The 21,460-nt window shown below is 41.2% G+C and overlaps 1 protein-coding gene across 4 annotated transcripts in view; it reads right to left on the reverse strand.

Annotated features, from left to right (window-relative positions):
• Positions 1–21,460, reverse strand: part of LOC125631337 (protein nucleotidyltransferase YdiU) — a 56,471-nt gene that overhangs the window by 6,569 nt on the left and 28,442 nt on the right. The window contains exons 16-19 of one of the 4 annotated variants that reach the window (XM_075125928.1): positions 19,099–19,178; positions 17,652–17,695; positions 10,801–10,880; positions 10,431–10,582 (exon numbers count right to left, since the gene is read on the reverse strand). In XM_075125928.1, coding sequence (XP_074982029.1) covers positions 10,460–10,582; positions 10,801–10,880; positions 17,652–17,695; positions 19,099–19,178 — 327 coding nt within the window. In that variant the 3' untranslated portion in view covers positions 10,431–10,459. Of the gene's footprint in view, positions 1–1,199; positions 10,583–10,800; positions 10,881–17,651; positions 17,696–19,098; positions 19,179–21,460 lie in introns of those variants that run through there. The other 3 variants (XM_075125929.1, XM_048837840.2, XM_075125930.1) reach the window with 3 other exon arrangements.

Raw genomic sequence — 21,460 nt, forward strand, 5'->3', positions numbered from 1 at the left:
GGCGGCCTGGCCGGCACCGGAATGCCGCCCCTAGAAATGTGCCGTCCCAAGCACCTGCTTGTTTTGCTGGTGCCTAGAGTCGGCCCTATCCGTGTCCTTTCAAGGGTTAGCAAGACAAGCTTGCTCGGGGGAGCCCTCTGCGGGTCAGAGACAAGCCCCTTGGTAACACTCTGGCCAGGCCTGCTGATGGCAGCGGGGCAGGGGATACTGCCTGGGAGGGCTGCCGGGCTCCTCGGCGTGCATGGGGTGGTACTGGCGGCAGCAAAGGCAGCTGGGCGGGCAGGTGGAAGCCCTGGCTGTGCCAGAAGAGCAGACACAGCAGCGCAGCCGGCAGCAGCTCGCTGGGCACCAGGCAGTGCAGGCGCAGCACCACCCCAGTGTCAGGCAGACTGCATCCACGCGGGCACAGCTTGTGCATGCACCACTTCCAGCGCGTGGTCCAGCTCTGTGCCCACGTGGCGACGCCACGCCGAGCCGGCAGCAGCATGAGGCCCGGCTCCAGCCCTCCTGGCACGATGTGCAGCAGTAGTGGCTCCCCGCCTCAGCAACCCGCCCTCTGCTGTGCACATATCCACCACACACATCACCCCCCTCTTGCATTTGGTGCCAAGCCGTAGCAACCTCTAGCAGGTGAACGGCAGAAGTGGAGCACATCTCAGGCAGACAAGATATTTTGGAGTGAGGGTCAGCAAAATAGCCCTATCTCAGGATAGCACAATTCGCGTCCCAACTGCTAAAATAATTCCTAAACTGTTGGTTAAAAATAGACCATTTGGACAGTAATAGTTTGCCAGAGAGCTGCTGCACTCTGCTGGTGTGACTGGCAGTCTGGCAGTGTGTCATTATGGAGTACAAACGTAAGTCCGGAGCTCAGAAGTGGAGAAAAAAACAAGAAAAAGAAACCTGACTTGAAAAAAGCAGGAAGGGTAGTTGTACTTTGATTGTGGGGTTAGGCCTAAAGAAGATCAGGTAGAACCACTAGTCACTACAGTTAGTAGTGGCCTGTTGGGGACACTGGGCATGGCCACTAGGTAACTCGAGGGGATGGAAGACCACGAGTGTCGATGAAGCCCCCTCGCACTAGGCCCAAGTGTCCTTGGCCCCCCCGCCTGGAGGCACTCGCAGCAGTTATGCTGAGGATTTGCAACAATATGTTGCAGAGTCAGACTGCCTGAAACTAAGCAAGGCCAAACAGGGCAGATATGGAAGAACAATGCTGAATAAAGCAGCTTTATGTATGGTTTAAGAAATGATACAGAGAACAAGGGAACTAGCTGGGAATTGGATTGGCTGGCTATATGGATACTTAGGGCAGCTTGCTATTGGATAAGTATGCTGGGAAAAAGGATGTATAAAAGCCTGTGTAACTTCCTGCTCTGTGTGCAGGATTTGAGATTTTATTCTCCCTGTACCTTTTTGCAGCTGCAAATAAACTTTTCTGCTTCTCCACCCCGTTGTGATTATTGGGTGTAGCACACTGGGTAGCGAACCAACTCCAGCTGTTGTTTAGCCTCTCGGCACTGGGTGCCAGCAACAGGCCTAATAGTTCAGAGCAAGCCTGTGATGATTCTGTTAAAACGGGTGAGTTAAGTACAAAAACAGTCCAAACTAGTGCTCTTGCATGGGAGGAAACACTCAACCAATGAGGCTGAAAAAACAAGCATTGCTGAAAGTAATATTGCATTTCAAGAGAATGAAGGATGTGGACTTGATATTCGACTATCTGCAACTCTGACCAAAAATGTTGTTTGAAAAGGGCCACCTAGGCATCCAAACACACTTCCTGGTGATGGAAAAAGTTTCTGAATTCTGTATTAAAATCAACCAAAAATCCCCCAGAGAGGTTTCTGACAGGGATTGGCTTGTGTGGACTGAAAGTGCAGAATTGCTCTTTTGTTTCCCTTGTAATTATTCAGTTCAGACGCTGTTTCTTGCAAATCGGTTTTGGCAAGTGACAACAGCTGGAAGAAGGAATTATGCAGCAAATTGTGGGATAAATTGCCTGCATCATCACAGGCAATGTTATCTGAAATGGCAAAATTTAGAGAAGATTTGCCCAAGGAACTGATATGTCACGGCTAGACAAAGAAATAGAAGCTAAAGCGAAGTACTGGAGGGATTTGCTTAACCAAATTTTGTCAATTAGTTTGTTCCTGAGTGAGAAAGGACTTGCTTTCATGGGAATGTCAAACACAATTGGAGACTGCCATAACAGTAATTTTCTTGAAATTATTTAATTGCTTGCCAAATATGATCCAATTCTTCAGGATCCTGTAAATAAAGTGAGGCTTCCCATAGCTCCCATTGGCTGGGAACGGCGAACCGCGGTCACTGGGAGCTGCGAGCGGCAGCACCTGCGAATGCTCAGGTAAACAAAGCATCTCACGGCCCACCAGGGGCTTACCCTGAACAAGCCGCAAACCAAGTTTGGGAACCCTTGGACTAGATGGCTAGGTTGCGTGGAAAGCGTTAAACCAATTGCAAAACATTTGCCACTAATAACACATGCACTGGTCAAGTGTGAGGAACTAAATCTGTCTTTTGAGTGCAAAACAGAGCTAAAGGGAATTCAGTGCTACATACAGTCATTTAAAAGTACTTTGATGGCAACAATATGGCTCAAAATATTGATGGTCATAGATCAACACAATAAGGCTCCTCAATCAAGAGAGGCAACTCTTGATGTGTAAGTACAAAACATTGACAACTTGATTGAGGAACTTAAAGAATTACGTGGTAAGTGGAAAACTATCAGAAGCCAAGCGTGCAGCCGAAGCAGACCTGCCAACTGAAACTAAAATCCCCAAGAAACACACAAAAAAGAGAAATCTGTTTCATGATGAAACACCAGAAGTCCAACTGAGAGAAGAGAATGAAGAGAGATTTTTAAAATGAATGTTCATATTTTACAAGCTTGTTGACTGTGTAATCTGGGGGTTGATACAGTGGTTTGTCATGGCCAGAGATATCAATTTATTTCAGCTTTCTGTAGTTATATTTGGAATTCACTGATATGCAAATTGGAAATTTGAGTTCTGCTTTTTGCAGAGAATATGACAACGATGTATCCACGGACATCATCGATGAGGTGATACACATGAAAGCAATTTATAAGGCAAACTTTGGAACTGTACACCTCAAACCACTGGAGCTGTTAAATAAAATTCATGAGCTTAAGTTGGAATGTCTTTTTCCTAATGTCACCATAGCTCTGTGGATATTCTGTAACATACCACTAACTGTTTCTGAAGCCGACAGATCTTTTAGCAAAATGAAACAAATCAAAAGTCTACAAAGATCAACAATCGGACAAGAGACTTAAAGGTCTTGCTATTGAGCAAGATCTTGTCAGGTCATTGAACTTTGAAGATATAATTGATGATTTTTCTGCAAAAAAAAAAAAATCCCAAAGAGTTGCATTTTAGGACCCCTTCTGCATTAAGATATTATGGGTTTTTTTTAAAAAATTTTTTAAATACTTGTTTTATTATTGTATATTTTAACTTTTGTTGTTCATATTCAGTTACATCTTGTATATCAATTTTTTCCTTTTTTTTAGATAAACACCTAATTATGATTCATGTGTAATTAGCCTACTTGGTACATTAGGTGCTTTCTTTCTTTGCGCTTCTTTAAATGCTTTATATATCTTCCACAGAAGATTAGGGTTGGAAGAGACCTCAGGAAGTCATCTAGTCCAACTCTCCGCTCAAAGCAGGACCAATCCCCAGTTAATCATCCCAGCCAGGGCTTTGTCAAGCCAGGCTTTAAAAACCTCTAAGGGTGGAGATTCCACCACCTCCCTAGGTAACACATTCCAGTGCTTCATCACCCTCCTAGTGAAACAGTTTTTCCTAATATCCAACCTAGACCGCCCCCACTGCAACTTGAGATCATTGCTCCTTGTTCTGTCATCTGCCACCACTGAGAACAGCCTAGCTCCATCCTCTTCGTCTTTGTAGCCCCCCTTCAGGTAGTTGAAGGCTGCTATCAAACCCCCCAGTCTTTGTAACCCCCCTTCACGTAGTTGAAGGCGGCTATCAAATCCCCCCTCACTCTTCTCTTCTGCAGATTAAATAAACCCAGTTCCCTCAGCCTCGCCTCGTAAATTATGTGTCCCAGCCCCCTAATCATTTTCATTGCCCTCCATTGGACTCCAATTTCATTCCATAATGTATTTATTTAATTTAAATATATAATTCAAATAACAAATTCCTCATCTTATATTTAGGCTCACAATTTGTTTACTACTGGTGCTGTAACTGGGGGGGAAAGTTAACTACATCAAGCAACGCCACAATTTATGTATAGTGGGTTCTAACGTGTTATCAATAAGATAAACAGTAGTGTTTGTAAACCTCAGCCATAGGTGCCGACTCCAAGGGTGCTCCGGGACTAGAGCACCCACAGGGAAAAATTAGTGGGTACTCTGCCTCCACCAGCAGCCCCTACCCCACTCCTCCTCCTCTCCGTCCCCTGAGCGCAAGTCCCCGGGCGGGAAATGCTGGGAGGTAGATGGAGGAGGTTCCTGCTCCTCCGCCTACCTCCCAGCATTTCCTGCCTGGCCACCGCCAAACTGCTGTTTGGCAATGTTAGCACGCTCCAGGAGGGGGAGAGGAGTGGGAATGTGGCGCGCTCAGGGGAGGAGGCGGGGGCCAGCACAGGGATTTGAGGAAGGAGTTGGAATATTGTCAGAGAGGGGGCAGAGTTGGGGTAGGGACTTTGGGGAAGGGGTTGGAATGGGGGGCGGGAAGAGGCGGGGCAGGGCTGGGAGTAGCGGGGGAGTTGAGCACCCACGGAAAAGAGGGGAAGTTGGACTCCTATGACCTCAGCCATCCCTTTCTAAGGAGCCCATTGACTGTTCTACACTGGAGCCTGGAATTGCTGTTGGTGGGCCTGACTCTGGCAATTCCTTTGGGGGGGGGGGGCCACAACCTGGTTACCCTTTTCTTAAATTATTGATGGGCTAAGTGTTATTTAATAGCGCCCAACGCCAAACTTGTAGATAACGTAACTGGCATCTAAAAACTTAGGGTAACAGCAGCAGCAAAGCGGTAGCAACAACGGCAGCCTGATTACCAATATTATTAGACAGAGCAGAAGGACCCTAGACAAGTCAGAGGGATTATAGGAGGAGTGATTTTCTGTTAAGGAATGACTGGGTATGCCTGTAAATAAATCTGGATGCCTGTGTCTGAGTGCAATCCACCCCCACCCATTCTGTCACCATTTGGTCAGCGCTTACAGGATGTTAGTGTTAAATAATAAATGCTTTCTTAATATGTAATGTTAGGTATTACATTGTAACTGCATATAGTCTGTGTATTTTTTTTATTCTCCTGTGCTGCTTTGGTACATGATTTCTAAATGAAAAATAATTGTATTCTATGATGTCTTATAGATTATAGTGTTTTTTCTTGCTTCATTGAATGTATTGTAACTGATTATTTCTTTTAAATAAATGATACTTTGTTTCTGAAGAATTATTGCTTGAATGTCAATCCTTTAAGCGGACGGCTTTAACAGTATCCTCCCATGGGTTAGCAGAATTAGTCTGCTCTGGGAAGTCCTCTGTAGGTTAGAGACAAACCCCCTGGTAAAACCCTGGCAATTCCTCTAAGGTGAGCCACCCCTTATTACCCATTTGGGCGGAGTAAATTGACCATCAATTTATGTTTACAGGCAAGCCAGTACTGAGGGTGCCTTGGGTACAAATAGTGGGATAACACAGTCAGGTGGCAAAATTTGCAGGTGATACAAAATTACTCTAGATAAGACCTAAGCTGGCTGAAGAATTCCAAAGGGATGTCACAAAACTGGGTGACTGGGCAACAAAATGGCAGATGAAATTCATATTGATAAATACAAAGTAATGCACATTAAATGAAGGGGTCTAAATTCTTTCTTATCAATCAAGAAAGAGATCCTAGAGTCATCGATAATTCTCTGAAAACATCCGCTCGATGTGCAGCGGCAGTCCAAAAAAGCTAACAGAATGTTGGGAAACATTAGGAAAGGGATAGATAATGAAAGAGTATCATAATGCCGCTATATAAATCCACAGTATGGCCACACCTTGAATTCTGCATGCAGTTTTGGTTGCTTGATCTCAGAAAAGATATATCAGAACTGGAGAAATAAAAAGACAGAAGGGCAACAATAATGATGAGGGGTATGGAACAGCTTTCATATGAGGAGAGATTAAAAGGAATGGGACTACTCAGCTTAGAAAAGAGATGACTAAGGGGGGATATGATAAAGGTCTATAAAATCATGAATGGTGTGAAGAAAATGAATAGGTAAGTGTAATTTACCACTTCACATAACACAAGGACTAGCAGTCACCTAATGAAATTAATAGACAGCAGGTTTAAAACTAACATAAGGAAGTACTTGTTCACACAATGCACAGTCAACCTGTGAAACTCACTGCCAGGGGATGTTGTGAAAGCCAAAAATGTAACTGGGTTAAATAACTAATAAGTTGTGGAGGATAGGTCCATCAATGGCTATTAGTCAAGCTGATCAGAACACAATCCTATGCTCTGGGTGTCCCTAGCCCCTGTCTCCCAGAAGTTGGGAGTGGATGACAAGTGATGGATCATTTGATAATTGCCCTGTTCTGTTCATTCCCTCTGAAGCATCTGGCACTGGCCACTGTCGGAAGACAGGATACTGGGCTAGATGGACCACTGGTCTGATCCAGTATGGCCATTTTTATATTCTTATGACATATACGGAAACAGTTCTGTTTTTTGTTATCCCTGCCACTACAAATTTACTGGCACTTGTGTTGGTTCTAAATTCCCAGGCAAAAATGTTGTGAATATCTATCAATTACTTAAAATAAGAGATCTTTAACAATGCAGTCGTCTTAAAAAACGGCATACACATGACAAGTCCTGGAAATGGAGAGATAATTTTTAGGTTCACAATTGTTAGAACATACAGAAAGGTATAGTTAAGGCCACCAAAATGACCTAGCATTACTCCCATCTTTCACAGATCTGCCACCACCAGCAATTACTGCACCTTGTTTATAAGACAGACATTTTGATGAACGACACTTGAGGAGAGATATTTTGGTACAAGTTTAAAGAAGTTCACAGCTTTGGCCTATGAATTTCTTAAATACATTAAATCTACTTTGTGCATTATTTGCTGCTTGAATGGAGAAACTACTGGCTTTGGTTTTGTACATAATGTAACTGTTACGCTTGTAGTTCCCCGTTCTTCCTACCCTGCGCTCTTATCATGCAAGATGTCTAATTTTTCACCTGGATTTAAGAGATTTATGGCTATGTGTTTATATTATGTCTCCCATTTTAACACTTTCACCTTATGAACCCGGCCAATGGGAGCTGTGGGAAGCAGCGTCTGCAGGCGAAGAGGCTGCAGGAACTTGCTGGCTGCCGCTTCCCATAGCTCCCATTGGCCAGGAACAGAGAACCGCAGACACTGGGAGCTGCAGGGGTCAGTGCCTATGGACGCTGAATGTCAGCAAAATGTCTCTCAGCCCGCAATCAGATTACCCTGATGGGCTGCAGGTTGCCCACTGTTATAAACCCTGCATATCTTGGGAAACTGTCTTGAATAACCAACCATCCTGACGTAAAATATTCTTTTCTGACCACTGGGAGAGAGCTAATGTAGGGGGAAAATACAATGGATATATTTCTGGAATGGTCACTATACTGCTAAATTGCTGCTTTTTTCAGAATCAAAAGATGTTAAAGAAAATTGGAGTTTCTAGTCCTAGCTATTCAAAATCCAAACCACTGTGAAGTAATAGTTCAGGAAGTGAGATTGTAGTGAGAGATTCTGCTTTGAATGTTCTAAAATACTTTGCAGCACCTTACTAGAGGCTTACAGAAAACCCTTGGAAGGAGTTTAACAATACTGAAAAATTCACTTCTTCCAACTGATATAATTAATGTGGTGACAGTATCAGAACACTTTGGTTTGCATAACATAGTAATTAGTTTTAAGATTAAGGCTCTAAGTAGAAATTAACGATAGTTTAAATTTAGAAAATCCAACATGGTTGATCAAAATGGCAGGGATGGGGATGACATAGTTCAAATTTAGGTAGGGGACAGTTCCAGCAAACAAGACGGTGTTAGAGGGAGGAACTTAAAAAGGTCTAGAATCTAAGATGGCATCAGGGGAGGAGCTTTCCTACCTAAAAATAAGTATAATGTCATGGGAAAGAGCTGAAAAGCTACAAGCTGATTGGCTGAGAGAGCAACTAGTATACAAGACCAATAGCTAGCAGGCTGAGACTGTAGTGGGTTTGACAGCAGGCTGAGATTATAGGAGGCTTTCAGCTAACAGGCTGAAAGTAGTGGGTTTGAGGCTTTGCATAAGAATAGAAGCTGCCTGAAAAGAAAAACTGAACATCCTGAAAAGCAGCTACCTGAAAACCAACCACCTAGAAAAACAGCAGCAGCAAAATTCTAAAGTTGCCAGGACAATGAGCAACTGCCTGCTAGCAGCTACCTTGCCAATAGCAACAGAAAAGCAGCAACCATCATCGCATCCGCAGCCCAACTGAGCAACTGCACAGCTGTCGAGCCCATACTTCTGGAAATCAGACAGAGCAGAAGGACCAATTAGACAGGTCAGAGGGAAATTCTGAATAAAAAGTTCTGAATAAAAAGTCTGATCTTCTTTTCTCCCTATTATTTAAGAGCATATAGGTTTGTTTGTAAATAAAGCTGGATGCCTGCATCTTGAGTGAGATCTGCCCACCCGTCTTGTAACCACTTGGCCTGTGCTTACAGGATGTTAAATGTTTAACGTTAAGGGTTAATGTTGATGTCAAGTAAATGTTTATTTTTAATGTGAATACGGTAATGGTTTTTTATATGTGTACAGAGGTCACATATACCACATAGTATTAAGTACAGGGTTAAACTGTATCACTAAGCTAAAAGCCTTTTGTGTATATGGTAAACTCTATGTCCATGTTACATTGAAACTACTGTATTTCCTGTATGTGATAGTTATCCTATATAATCTGTGTCTTTCTTTTCGTTGCATCACTTCTTTTAAATGTAATTCTATTGCATTTTACTCTAGTCTATGTATTCTCTCTTGCTTCATTAAATAAATTGAAATAACCACTTATTTCTTTAAATAAATAAATTCTTTTGTTTTTGAAGAATTACTGCTTGTGTGTCTATCCTTGTGAGTGGAAGGCTGTATCTGTGTCCTTTCAGGGGTTAGCAAGACTAGCTTTCTCTGGGGAGCCCTCTGCGGGTCTGAGACAAGCGCCCTGGTAACATCCTGACAATTCTTTTAGGGCAACCACAACCTTGTTACCCTTCTGTTAAATTAAAAGTGCTGTCATAGGCTAACATATTTGGCGTCTAAAATTTTAGGGTAAAAAGATCACTTCATTCTTGAACCCTCAGATCTTCCAAATAATTTAATTTACCTTAACCATTCCAGAAAAATTCTAGCCTTCCATAACATCAATTACGAAATTAAAGGCTCATAATGGAAGGCAATCCCAATCTCTAAGGATGGGAAGACTAGCATCTCTACATATTTATCCATTGGATTGTTAAGTGACATACTTCCAGAAATATCTCCATTTTTTCCAGTGTTTTTTTGCTAGACTTCCACCGCACAGCTGGAAGGTGAGTATGAAAGGCATCTTGATCTAATTTAAATTTATATACTGAGTTATCTTCAGGAAGATTCCATATCCAGCTAGTAAACATTCCCTGAGGAATTACACCAGTACAAAATAAATCTTAATACTGTTGTCAAATGCTAAAAATTGGAAGTACGGTGAGCCAAGCCCATAGACAGTTGGGTATACAAATAACATCCCACTTTAGTCTTGGACAATTAATTCCATAGACAGATGTGCTCACCATTTAATTTCCTTAAACTATTTGGTAATTTAATGGGAAGCAATGAGGTCATCGAGAGAAAACTTAATAAGGACACCATTTTGCAATACTAATCCTGTCCAGCTAAGATCTACATTTGCTTCCTGCTTCAAATCCCCAAATACCTTCTTCAGAACAGAATATAGTTATGTTTGAACAGTGTGTCACACCTAGTGGGGACATTAATCAAAATATTCTATGATTAAAACTATGTCAGGCAAATTTTAAACTTATCAAGAAGCAAATAATCAAGACACAGCAATAAGAGGATTTGGGGAAGTTAATGGGACAGCCTGACTGAACTCTATTTTCTCTTGGACACAAATTAATGCATAAATAGGTTTGTGGGTCAGAGCTAGAAATTCCAGCAAATCACCTACTGATGGAGGTCTGCATGTTTCTATTTCTCTTGACAAACCTGGTCAAAAGTTCACACAGCAGAATGGAAGGAACCATGCCTACAGTGAGAGAGAGGGTAGTGTTGCCTAGATCCCCACACCAGTTTGAAGGCTTGAACTCTGAACCCACTCATTTTCTCTTGCTTCAGCTGCTCTTCATCAGGATGAACAGCTAACTTTGAGGTCTTTGGCCCAAGAAGGTGGACGTAGTGAATAGCCAGCTTTCTCTGCTGCTGCTTGCCTCTGAAAGGGATGTTGTAAAACTTCCTGCAGGAGATGAACCTAGAAACAATTAAAATTGAGAAGCCATTCCACACAAACTTGTTTTGTAGATTCCCTGGGGCAAAACATACTAAGCTTTGAACTCACTCAAGGAATTACTCCTCTAACTGCTTATTACTACTACTATTGGAGAGGAGTACCGGTCAAAAGTGTTATGAACACAACACTAATTTCATTAGCTCCATAAATGTAATTAGTATGTAAGTAGACAGTTTTACCTCTGAAAAGTCATTCATTTTAGCTTTTTGTACTGCTGATTCTGCCATCCAATTCCTAAGTACATATCTAGGATTGACAGCTGAAATCAAAGGAAAATCCAGTTGAATTCGGTTATAAAGAGTTGAATAATTTATAAACTATAAACACCATAAAAAATCAATCCATATTTCTCAATTAATAACCTAGTAAACCTATCCAGACTGGTTAATAATTAAATCACGCAGTATTTTAATATCATGTGCCGCAAAGAGCCGCAGGAGACACATTAAAGAGCCACTTGCTGCTCACGGGCTGCAGTCTGAATATCCCTGGCCTAGGTACTAGCTGAAAACAAACCAAGATGGGACAGAGAGGCATACTTATTTATTTCGAAGGAGAAGATACTGCTTAAGGACAATACATGAAAATACACAATGTTAAGCTATGGGAGCTCTTGCCAGCATTGTTCTAGGAGCTCAGACTAGGCCAAGAGCAATGCTCTATTACATATGGGGAGGGAAAATTAATTCCATTTCACAGAGGATTTCAAAATTGTTTCAATGATTTCAAAACTAAATTTGCCCTGGTAGGCTTAAGGGGAGTCAGGAGCACCAGCTGAGTCCAGAGCCTCAGAACTTGAGAGCCAGCACTCCTGGGGCTTACAGGGTACATCTATACTTGAATAAAAGACCTGTGGCATGGCCACGGCTGGCCTGGGTCAGCTGACTCAGGCTTGCGGAGCTAACAATTGCTGTGAAAACATTCAGACTCAGGCTGGAGCCCAGGCTCTGGGACCCTCCTACCTTGTGGGCAATTTTTAGCCCCACAGCCTGAGCCCTGTGAGCTGGAGTCAACAGACCCAGGCCAGTCATGGGTGTTTAACTGCTGAATAGACATATGCCATAATGTCTTGGCTCTCGCTCAGCTCACCAGGCGGGCTGCCAAAGAGGAGGGTGGGCAGACTGATAGGGTATCAGGCAGGTTCCATCAAAGCCCTGCCTGAGTTACACTGAACCTTGGTTGAAACTGAACTGTCTCTGCAAAACATTTCAACAAATCTGCATTCTCCAGTGGAAAAAAAGTTCTGTTGGAGAATTTCTGTAGTCCTGATCCATAACTGGGACTTCTAGCCCTTGCTGCAACACAAATAATAATTATAATAAAAACTTTCTGCAACATTATTGACTGTTATTTAACATTAATCTTCTAAAAGCACATGTAAAATAACAACTATCCCTTAAAATGGATAAAACTTCAGCTAGAACAGGGGGATCCAAAATACAAAGGTCAAAATAATCATGGTCAACACCCCAGCAGTAGTGGGAATTTGTGCCAAACCTAGTTTTTTAAATCTTATTGATAAGCCACAATCTAATCTCCTTCTACTTTTCACTGGACTCAATGAAAGCTTCCCGAAACAAGTACCTGATCAATATCTCACAAAGGACTATGGCTACCAGCTGCAAATGCAATTACACATGTGAATAAAACTTTCATCCAACAGCTCCCAAAGTAGCATGGTAACTAAAGATGAAGCCTACAATACTTTTGGTGCAAAGTAAGATCAGATCCCCTATTGACTGTGCACCATCTGTGCCTCAAGACTTTCAATAGTTCAAGGTCCTCGATACGCAAACTTTTCACAGATTTCACTGTGGAGCCACAAAATGGCCAGGCAAAATCTCTCTCTAAAGAAGGACCTCAGGATCTGGCTCTCAATATGTAAAAGAATAGCTGAAAAAGCAGCAGTAACAACAGTGAATAATCTAAAAAAAAACATTTCTCTCACAGGGCTCGATCAAGCATACAATGTATAATATGCCTAAACAAATGAATGGTTGTCATATTTAGTAATTTTGATGCTCATAACTTTAACATTATTAATTATTAACATTTAAAAAAAAGCCCTTCCTTTCCTAGTGAAAGCAAGCAGAGAACAACTATGCCCACTACTAATGGAAATAGTCAAAGCCTCCTTCAGGGAACCATACCTACCACACTCTTTCAAAAACACAAAGTTTGCCTAATCCTCAAGAAGCCATCATTTGACTGTGAAGACCTCTCCAACTATTGTCCCATCTATAAGTTCCCATTCATGAACAAAATAGTAACCACCAAGTTCCAACACGTGACATCAGCTAACATGCTGGATGCCTCCCAAGGGCTCAGACCAGGGCACAACACAGAGACAGCTCTAGGGGCACTCAAAGACAACCTTCTTATGGCCACAGACAGTTAAGATCTCCAGGCTCATGCTGCTGGACCTCTCCGCAGCTTTTGACAGAGTGGGCCATGTGGTATTGTTAACCAGCCTACATGATATAGCAGGGACAGATGGGCAAGCACTACAGTGGCTCCAATCATTCCTCTCCAGCAGAATTCCAAGGGTGGTGATGATGATGAACTGGCTCCTCTCCAAAGACCCTCACCTCCCTCCCTGCAGGGATCCATACTATCTCTTCTTCTTTCCAATGTCTTCCAGACAACTGGCGGAGATAGCGAGGTGTCATGGGCTCAGCTGTGAACTATATATCTCATTCTCATCTGATGCAATCACCACCACTATTATGACAACACAATGCCTGCAAGGCATCAGCTCTTAGGTGAAGAGAGGCTGGCAAGCTGAACTAAGGCAAGACTGATGTGATGCTAACTGGAGAAGGGAAATACTTTGATGAACTAACCATGACACTGTTTTCACCTTCCACTCAAAGCATACTGCCTCCATTTACCAAATAAGTGTCAAGTCTCAGGATTCAGTTTGACATCTCACTAAGCATGGATGACCTGGTAGCATCAGTATCTAAAACTACCTTCTTTTACTTCCAGCTTCAGTGAAACATTGCTTTTTCCTTGAGGATAAGGACTTGGCCACAGCGATCCATGCACTTGTCTCCTCCAGGCTGGATTACTGTAATTTACTGTATCTGAAGTAGAATGTGGAAACAATGCACAAGCTCCAGCTCATACATAATATAGTTGCACAACTCCTTCACAGGACAGGCCATCATGAGCACATCAGGCCTATGATTAAACCCCTCCACTGGCTCCCAAACAGCTTCTCATATCAGTTTAATGCTTTGGTCCTAATCCTCAAAGCAGTTAATGTGGCTGGGACCTGGTCTATTAAAGAATGAATTTTGACCTAATATACTAACTGATGAGACAGTGGCACTCCTCTGGAACAAGGTAGATCACCAAGGCCAGGACACATGAAAGTTGAGGAGATATGGCTACTGAATAGACATTCAGAGGAGATTAGGCAAATTCAGAGTCTGACTGGCTTTAGGAAATGCTGCAAAATCTTCCTCTTTGAAAGGTCTTTCCATCATATGATATTCACAACACTGAACCACCCCCTTCTATGAAAAAAAGGTAAGTTAATAAAGTCCAAACAATCAGAACCACAAATCCTACCCCTAGTAGAGATTTTACCTTGAAAAGAAAAAAGTGAAAAGACTCCATGAAGTGCACTACAGATTTCGGTATTGCTAATGATTTTACATAGATGGCGCTCAGATATATTACTCCTGGGGGAATTTTGCTCCACTGCGCATGTGCAGAATTCATGTCCCCCGGATTTTTTCTCCGCAGAATAGAGATTCTGGTGGAGAGATGCTGCAGTTACACTTTTCGTCCACCAGGGGTTGCTGTGGTGCCAGGAGAGAGGGCAGCCAGCCAGAGAGGCTGCATTCCTCACAGCAGGGCCAGGTGAGGAGGCACTGGACAAACAGAGTGGGGCACACAGAGCTGCTAGGCGGTCACGGATTGGGATTCAGAAGGGCTGGGGGCAGCAACTCAGGAGCTAGTGGAGTGACAATGTTGAGCCAGGGGCTGAATGGGAGGTGGGCTGCATGGCCACAAGGGGACAGGGGGTATGGGGCTGCAGGGCCACATGGGGATGGGTGAGGGAGGCTGCAGGGACACACAGGGATGGGGCGTGCAGGGACACACAGGGACGGGGCAGATGTGCCTGACTGAATAGCAGAAGCTAGAGATCAGCCAGGGTCTGCATGGGGGAAGCTCCCCAATTCCCTAATAATTCCTCCCCCACCCAAAAAACCTTTTCCATACTTCTCTCACCCACACCCAAAAACCCTCCTGGTTCACGCCCAGGTTTCTTCCCTCTCCCTCAGCTCCTCCAAGCCCTCAAGCCTTTGCACTGCTTCTGAGGAATGCAGGAAATGCATTTCTGTATTGTAGTTTAAATGAAAGTTCTGTATTAATATGCCTAGTAAGGAATCTATTTGTCAAAAACACATTTCCTGAATCTTTTTTTTGGTCTGTATTGTTACAGATATACTTGCTGACAGATAAGTTGAAATAAATTACCGAAATAATTAAAACTGGTCTGATTATATTGTGTTATTTTTAAGAATAAAATATGTATAATTTTGCAAACTTGTAAAGTATTATGTGCAGAATTTTTAATTTTTGGCACAGAATTCCCCCAGGAGTAATATATGATGATAAGCAGCAGTATAAAACTATGCTAGGATAAGAAATGATTATATGATTTTAGTAATTGCATGTTGATTAGGAAATAATAAAGGTTTGTCAGTATTGCTAGGTCATCTTTAAACAATGCATAAATGAGATTTCAATATTATGTACACAACAGAAATTGATCTTTTGATATAAAATGGTATTGTAGTTATAATGTTAAATTGAAGTCTAGTGAGAAAGAGTGATGAGTGTGGTCTAGTGATGATCAGGAGCTGCAAGCTAGGATTCCTGGGGTCAACCATTGGCCTGCTAAACCCAGGGTTATGAGTTCAATCCTTGAGGGGGCCATTTGGGGCAAAAATTGGGGATTGGTCCTGCTTTGAGCAGCGCGTTGGACTAGAATACCTCCTGAGGTCCCTTCCAACCCTGATATTCTATGATTCTATGAGCTAACTATCAACTCCACCCACTGATTCATTCTGGAGCTTTGAGCTAGTCATTTAAATTATGTGCCTCAGTTTCCCCCAAGTGATGTGGATAATCACAATCATAACAAATACTAACAACATTTACCCTATCTCACAAGTGAAGCTTGATGATTATTAATGTACTTGTAAAGTGATTTGAGATCCTTATATAAAAGGGGCAATAGTAGCAGTAGTAGTAAAAGTACTGATATTTCTGAAATAAATACTATTTTCCTTAAGAGTTAAGATTTCATACAGATATTGAAAATCCCACTTATAATGCTCCGATGTAGATTTACTTGTTGAGTTATATTTTTAGGTGCCAGTTTACCTCTCCAATACCTATGTGTTAGTAATAGGATTATTCTAAATTCGGGGTGACAGGAGCACTGAATCTAGCTCAAAATCAAAGTAAAGTCCACTATTTGATATCTCAGATACCAGGCTAGATTCTCTTAGGCTGCATCTGCTTCTACCTGCCCTTGCCAGGGTTGAATTCCACCCAGAGGACAGTTCAAGTTCCTTGCTGGTGCAGAGATATGCAATTTAGTCCTCTCTGAACCAGCAGAAGTGATTTCAGTCCTTTATCTCAATCACAGTGGTAAACTTTCATTCCTACCAGTCAATTTACATTCAGAAGACTGCCCCCACAGTGGAAAGGGTTAGAGACTTCAGATTTTTAAATGAAAACTTAAATTAGTCTTGGCTTTCAGGGAATGTAAAAAACAGAGGAAATGTGGATTCCACATCCATGGTCACAAAAGCCAGCTATGTACATTTCTGATTTCTACTTCATTTTATGGAGACTGTTGGGGGAAAGGGATAAAAGCAAGTTTTAAAAAAACAGAATGTTTTTTGTTTCAACATGTTCAAAGCCTTTTTGTACAAAAATAGCAACTGGTTTGGTACTGCATCTTAATACCTGCTCAACAGAAAAAATGGTGCAGAAAAGTAAATTGTACTTCACAAGTTCTAGATAAGCATTCATAGAGAATTATATTTGGCTTTAATCAAATAATGTACTGCAGAACAATGTGATGTATCTTGACCTTTGAAAGATTAGAAACCAATTAATAATGTTTGTTCATTAATATCTTTCACTTAGATTAAACTGCCACAGCAACAGGATGAGATTAGTTGTTCACATTCTAAGTAATTATGAAGAGATACTTTAAATTAAAGTAACTGAAACTGTGATAATTTACACAAGGAAAAAGTCTGAAGGGGCAAGGTGGATCATTTTAATTTAATTAATGTAAACACAGTATAGAAGGAGTGAAAACATTAACCGCTGAAGGAATAAAGCTTTATTTTAAGCCATGAACATCATGACCATTTGTTCAATTGAAGTATGTATATACAGTTCTGTCAGGATACATTTAGCCAGATTCAGGTCTCAATTACACTGGTATAAATCTGAAGTAATTCTATTGAAGTTTAACAGAATTACTCCAAATGTACAGCAGTGTAACTGAGACCAAAATCTGGCCCTTGTTTCTTTTTTTTCATAAAAATATGGTACTTTTTAGTGCTCCTGAAAGGAAGGGGTGGATAGCCTTGAAGAACCATGTTTTGTGCAGCTAGGCACTACTTACAAGTGTGATAGTGCTTCTGAGTTGTTGGGGGATTTTGTTTGAATGAAATGAAAATGAAACAAATACAATTACCATGAAATACAATTACCCAGTCTCTCCCCTCAGACAAAAAAAGCTGTACCTTGCACAGTACCCTAACAGTCACAGACTCAGGCTCTGTATAATCTGAAGGAAAGCAAATGTACATATTTCTATTCCCAGTGGACAATTTTGATACTTTCTTCAGACCAATGACATGTCACAACCACAGTAATTATTTAATGGAATACCCAGTGCGTAGATAGCATACTTCTGTGAATAAACTGTTACCTAATGATTTCCAATCACCTGAAAAGTTCTAAATTCTCCAATTGATGTACATACCTGTCATTCTTTTTCTTCTTGTACTGTCTGAATCACCCATGTTACTATATGTGGAAAACCAAACAAAAAATATTCATGAATTTTGTGCCCTTTAACTTCTCTTCTTGATACCACATTTCCCTCTTTTCCCTTTCATTATAGTTTCCTATCCTACTGTAAATAGAAAAAAATCAATAATTCCATTAGTTGAACAGCAAGAATTTAACAAACATAACTGGCATATCTACTTTCCCTTTTATCCCTCTCCTAACATTTTCCCAAAACATCATTCATAAAGTATTCAATCTACATTTGTTTAGACTCTTGAAGTACATATACTCCCTCAAGGTTTCTCAGAAGATAATGCATCCAGTGCAAAGTGGCTGAGTTTAATTTCTGTACTGAATATATTCTAAATGCATTCCATTTGACATTGTTGATCTAATTTCCTAAACTGCATATGATCAAATGCAAACGGTAAATACTTATTCACTGGCATAAATGCCAAATTACAAATCTCACTGGACATTTACCAGTATCTCAGATTTGTAGCTGCAGCTATGGCAAATGTATGTGCAAATCAGGCACATAACTTTGCCATGCATTTGTGGGGTTTATTTACTTTTTTAAATATTTTGTTCTACTTCCACTGAAGTTAATAGGAGTTTTGCCATTGTTTTCAATGGAAGCAGGATTAACCCCTAAGTGCAATTATACTCTGAAAAGTGACTATGAGAAAATGGCATTTTCTTTCTCAGCACATTTGCTCCCTGAGAATTGTATCTTTAAAGAGAATGAGAATTGTCTTGAGTTTAAAAATGTTTGATTTCTCATGTTTTGCCACTATCAGCCCTGCAGAGTCAACACAACTATGTAAGAGCAAACAGGGTTCTTTCTTGGCTTAGGAAAGAACAGAATTTTAGCTGGTTCCAACTGCGAAGCAGACACCTATGCAATCCATTGTCTTTCAGTTACACACTGAGTCACATCTGTGCAGTCCCCCATGTCCAAGGCAACAGGGTTGCATAAGTGTATATGAGAAGAGCACCTGACCAGAAGCGAGAGAACACAGCTTGACTTTCAAATCCCAGACTGAATTTGCTGGGTTGTCAATTTAAAAAACAAACATAATTGTAAAGTGAGTAAATGTGCTATGGGATCACTGAGGGACACTAAATGCTGAACTCCGTAATGGCATTTTTACAAAGTCGTGTTTCAGACCAGACCAGATTGTAATTAGACAGAATAAATATACATTCCAGCAATGCAATTATCATGGCAGCTAGTGATATTTCCATGCACATAGGGAAAAATGGTATGTAAAAGTGTGCCCAGGAGCAATATATAGGATTGGCTAAAGACCACACAATATCTGACCCAGATCAGGATAAGATTAAGTTTACCCCACCTAAATTCCACTGCCAAACACACTCTTGTTATTTTTAATTTGAAACTGTATTTATCTTACCGTCCTAATCTTAAGAGGTATATAGTAACCCAGTCTGAAAAGAACTTGTGTTTAGCAAGGTCCTGCAGAGCCCAGAATTCCTAAATGAAAAAATACTGTTAATGACAGATACACTGCAGGTTTTTACTTACAAGCAACGAACAAAGTGAACAGATTTATAAAATATTCTAGGACATAAGCAGGGCAGAAAGAAGCCACAGTGCTTGGCCCTTAACTTTTATTTAGTGTGCTTGCTTTGTGTTTCATGCTAACCCAGAGAGATGCTACAAAGATATTTGTGCTCCCCGTATCTGAGCTTTGTGTGCCTCAAGTGAGGCCCCTTTATAAATCACTTCTTTTACAGAAAATACAACACCTATTTAAAAATATTTGCGAGAGGGAAGGAAAATGAATGGGGGAAGAGGTGGTAGACAAAGAAAGAAAAGAGGAAACAGGGAAGGAAAGGGAGGAGAAAGAAGTCTGATAAAGGAACAAGATGAGAAAGGAGACTCAGGGCAGCCACTTCAGGGATGCAAAGTAGCCATAAATCAGGTTTCATGAGCTGGTTAAACTGTGTTTAGTTGCTTTGCATTGGCTGTGTGGGACAAAAAAGCCAGCAAAAATGGATAAACATTATAGAAACAGACTAAGAGGAAACAAGCACAGATGTGCATAAAGGAAGAGATACACCACAGTACATGAGAGAAGGAAACAAAGACTGAAACAAAGAAAGGGAAGTGAAAAGAAAGAAAAACAAGGGAGTCCGGGAAAGTGACTGGGTAGAAGGACTAGCTTGAACAACCAGCTTGTGGATAGAAGGAGAATGTGAAAGTCCAGTATTCCTACATGATGGATGAGAGAATAAATGGCTTTAGCGGGAGAAAAGAGATATTCCTAGTTGAGAATACAATGGTGTTAAGTTGCTGTTCTTGCAATATTCCTGCTGGGTTTTGGCATGTGTTTATATTGGTTTATGGGTGCATCTGGAGGGAAATATGCGAGTGGTCTTCTGGTTTTTAAGAACATACCTTGCCACTGGCAAAGCATTCTTGCATAGAAAAACTGTAGGTATGTTTACTTCTTATGTAAAATCCTTCTTTTCAAAAGTATGAATCTTTTAAACAGAATAAAATTACATTTGGTATTTCAAATCAGGTTTGGGGGATCAGAACTCCTGGGTTAAATTATCTTCTACCCTGAACAAAACACTTTATCCTTGACAAGCCTAAACTGACATGCTTGAAACAGTTTGTTCAGCTACTCAAACAGCAACAGCCCAAATAAGGGCTGCAGAAGTCCGTCGGCCTGGTGAAGGGGTGTGTTTAGTACACAAGGAAAGGCGTGATCATGCAGCATTAGAATGTTGGCCTAGGACTTGCTGCCATAGATTTCCTGGGTCACTTGGGCAAGACATTTAATCTCTCTGTGCCTCATTTAAATGGGGATTATAGCACTTTCCTACCTTACAAGTAGGGGGTGTGAGGATAAACATATTAAAGATTGTGAAGCAATCAGACACTATGGTAATGGGGGCCATATAAGTACCTCAGAGAGACAGACACAGCTAAACTGATTCAGCATCCTGGCCCCTCATAGAAGAGGAGATGCAGTAACCAAGAACACAACTGCAGCCCACAGCTGCTACTATAGCCTCAGGAGTGACTCCACTTCATGTTTGGGAGGATTCCATTGGCTAAGAGCCAGGGAGAGGTTTTGTCTCTTACTCTGTAGCTGACAAAGCTATTCTTGCTCTTACGTATACACACTTTTCTTTTCAGTCATCCCTTTGGTATACATGAGTCTCTCCAAAATAACAGTACTTTGCACATCTACAGCATTTGCCATCTGAGGCTGTCAAAGAGCTTTTCAAATATTAACAAATTAAACCTCAGAGCAACCCACTGAGGCAGGTTTCCTGAATTTACAGATGAGGAAACGAAAAGCAGAGACTTTGGCTAAGATCATTTAAATGTCTGTGACATAGTTGGGAACAGAATCCATCTCTCCTGATTTTCACACTCAGCCTTATGCACAAGAGCATTTTGCCTCCCACAAAGATGCATTTGCCTCCCACAAAGATTTGCCTGTCCTGAGCTGGATTCAGAAGAGGAGCAAAAAGGTCAAAAGTTAAAGAGGGTCTATGAGTTTTCTGGACAAGACGATGTGTGCTCCCCACAAAGAAAAAGTACTATAAATAGCCACAGTAATCCTTTGTAAAGAAATGTGTTTCCTTTCAGATTTCCATGAGTCCCCTCTACTGTTTATTAGTTATTAAATTATTACTTGCTAAGCGTCCTCCACACAGTCAACATTTTAGTTAATCCTCCACTGTTGAGGACAGCATTAAATGCAGTCTATATTTTTCTACCTCATTTTACAGTTG

Source organism: Caretta caretta, chromosome 2 (genome assembly GCF_965140235.1).
Source record: "Caretta caretta isolate rCarCar2 chromosome 2, rCarCar1.hap1, whole genome shotgun sequence".
NCBI lineage: Eukaryota > Metazoa > Chordata > Testudines > Cheloniidae > Caretta > Caretta caretta.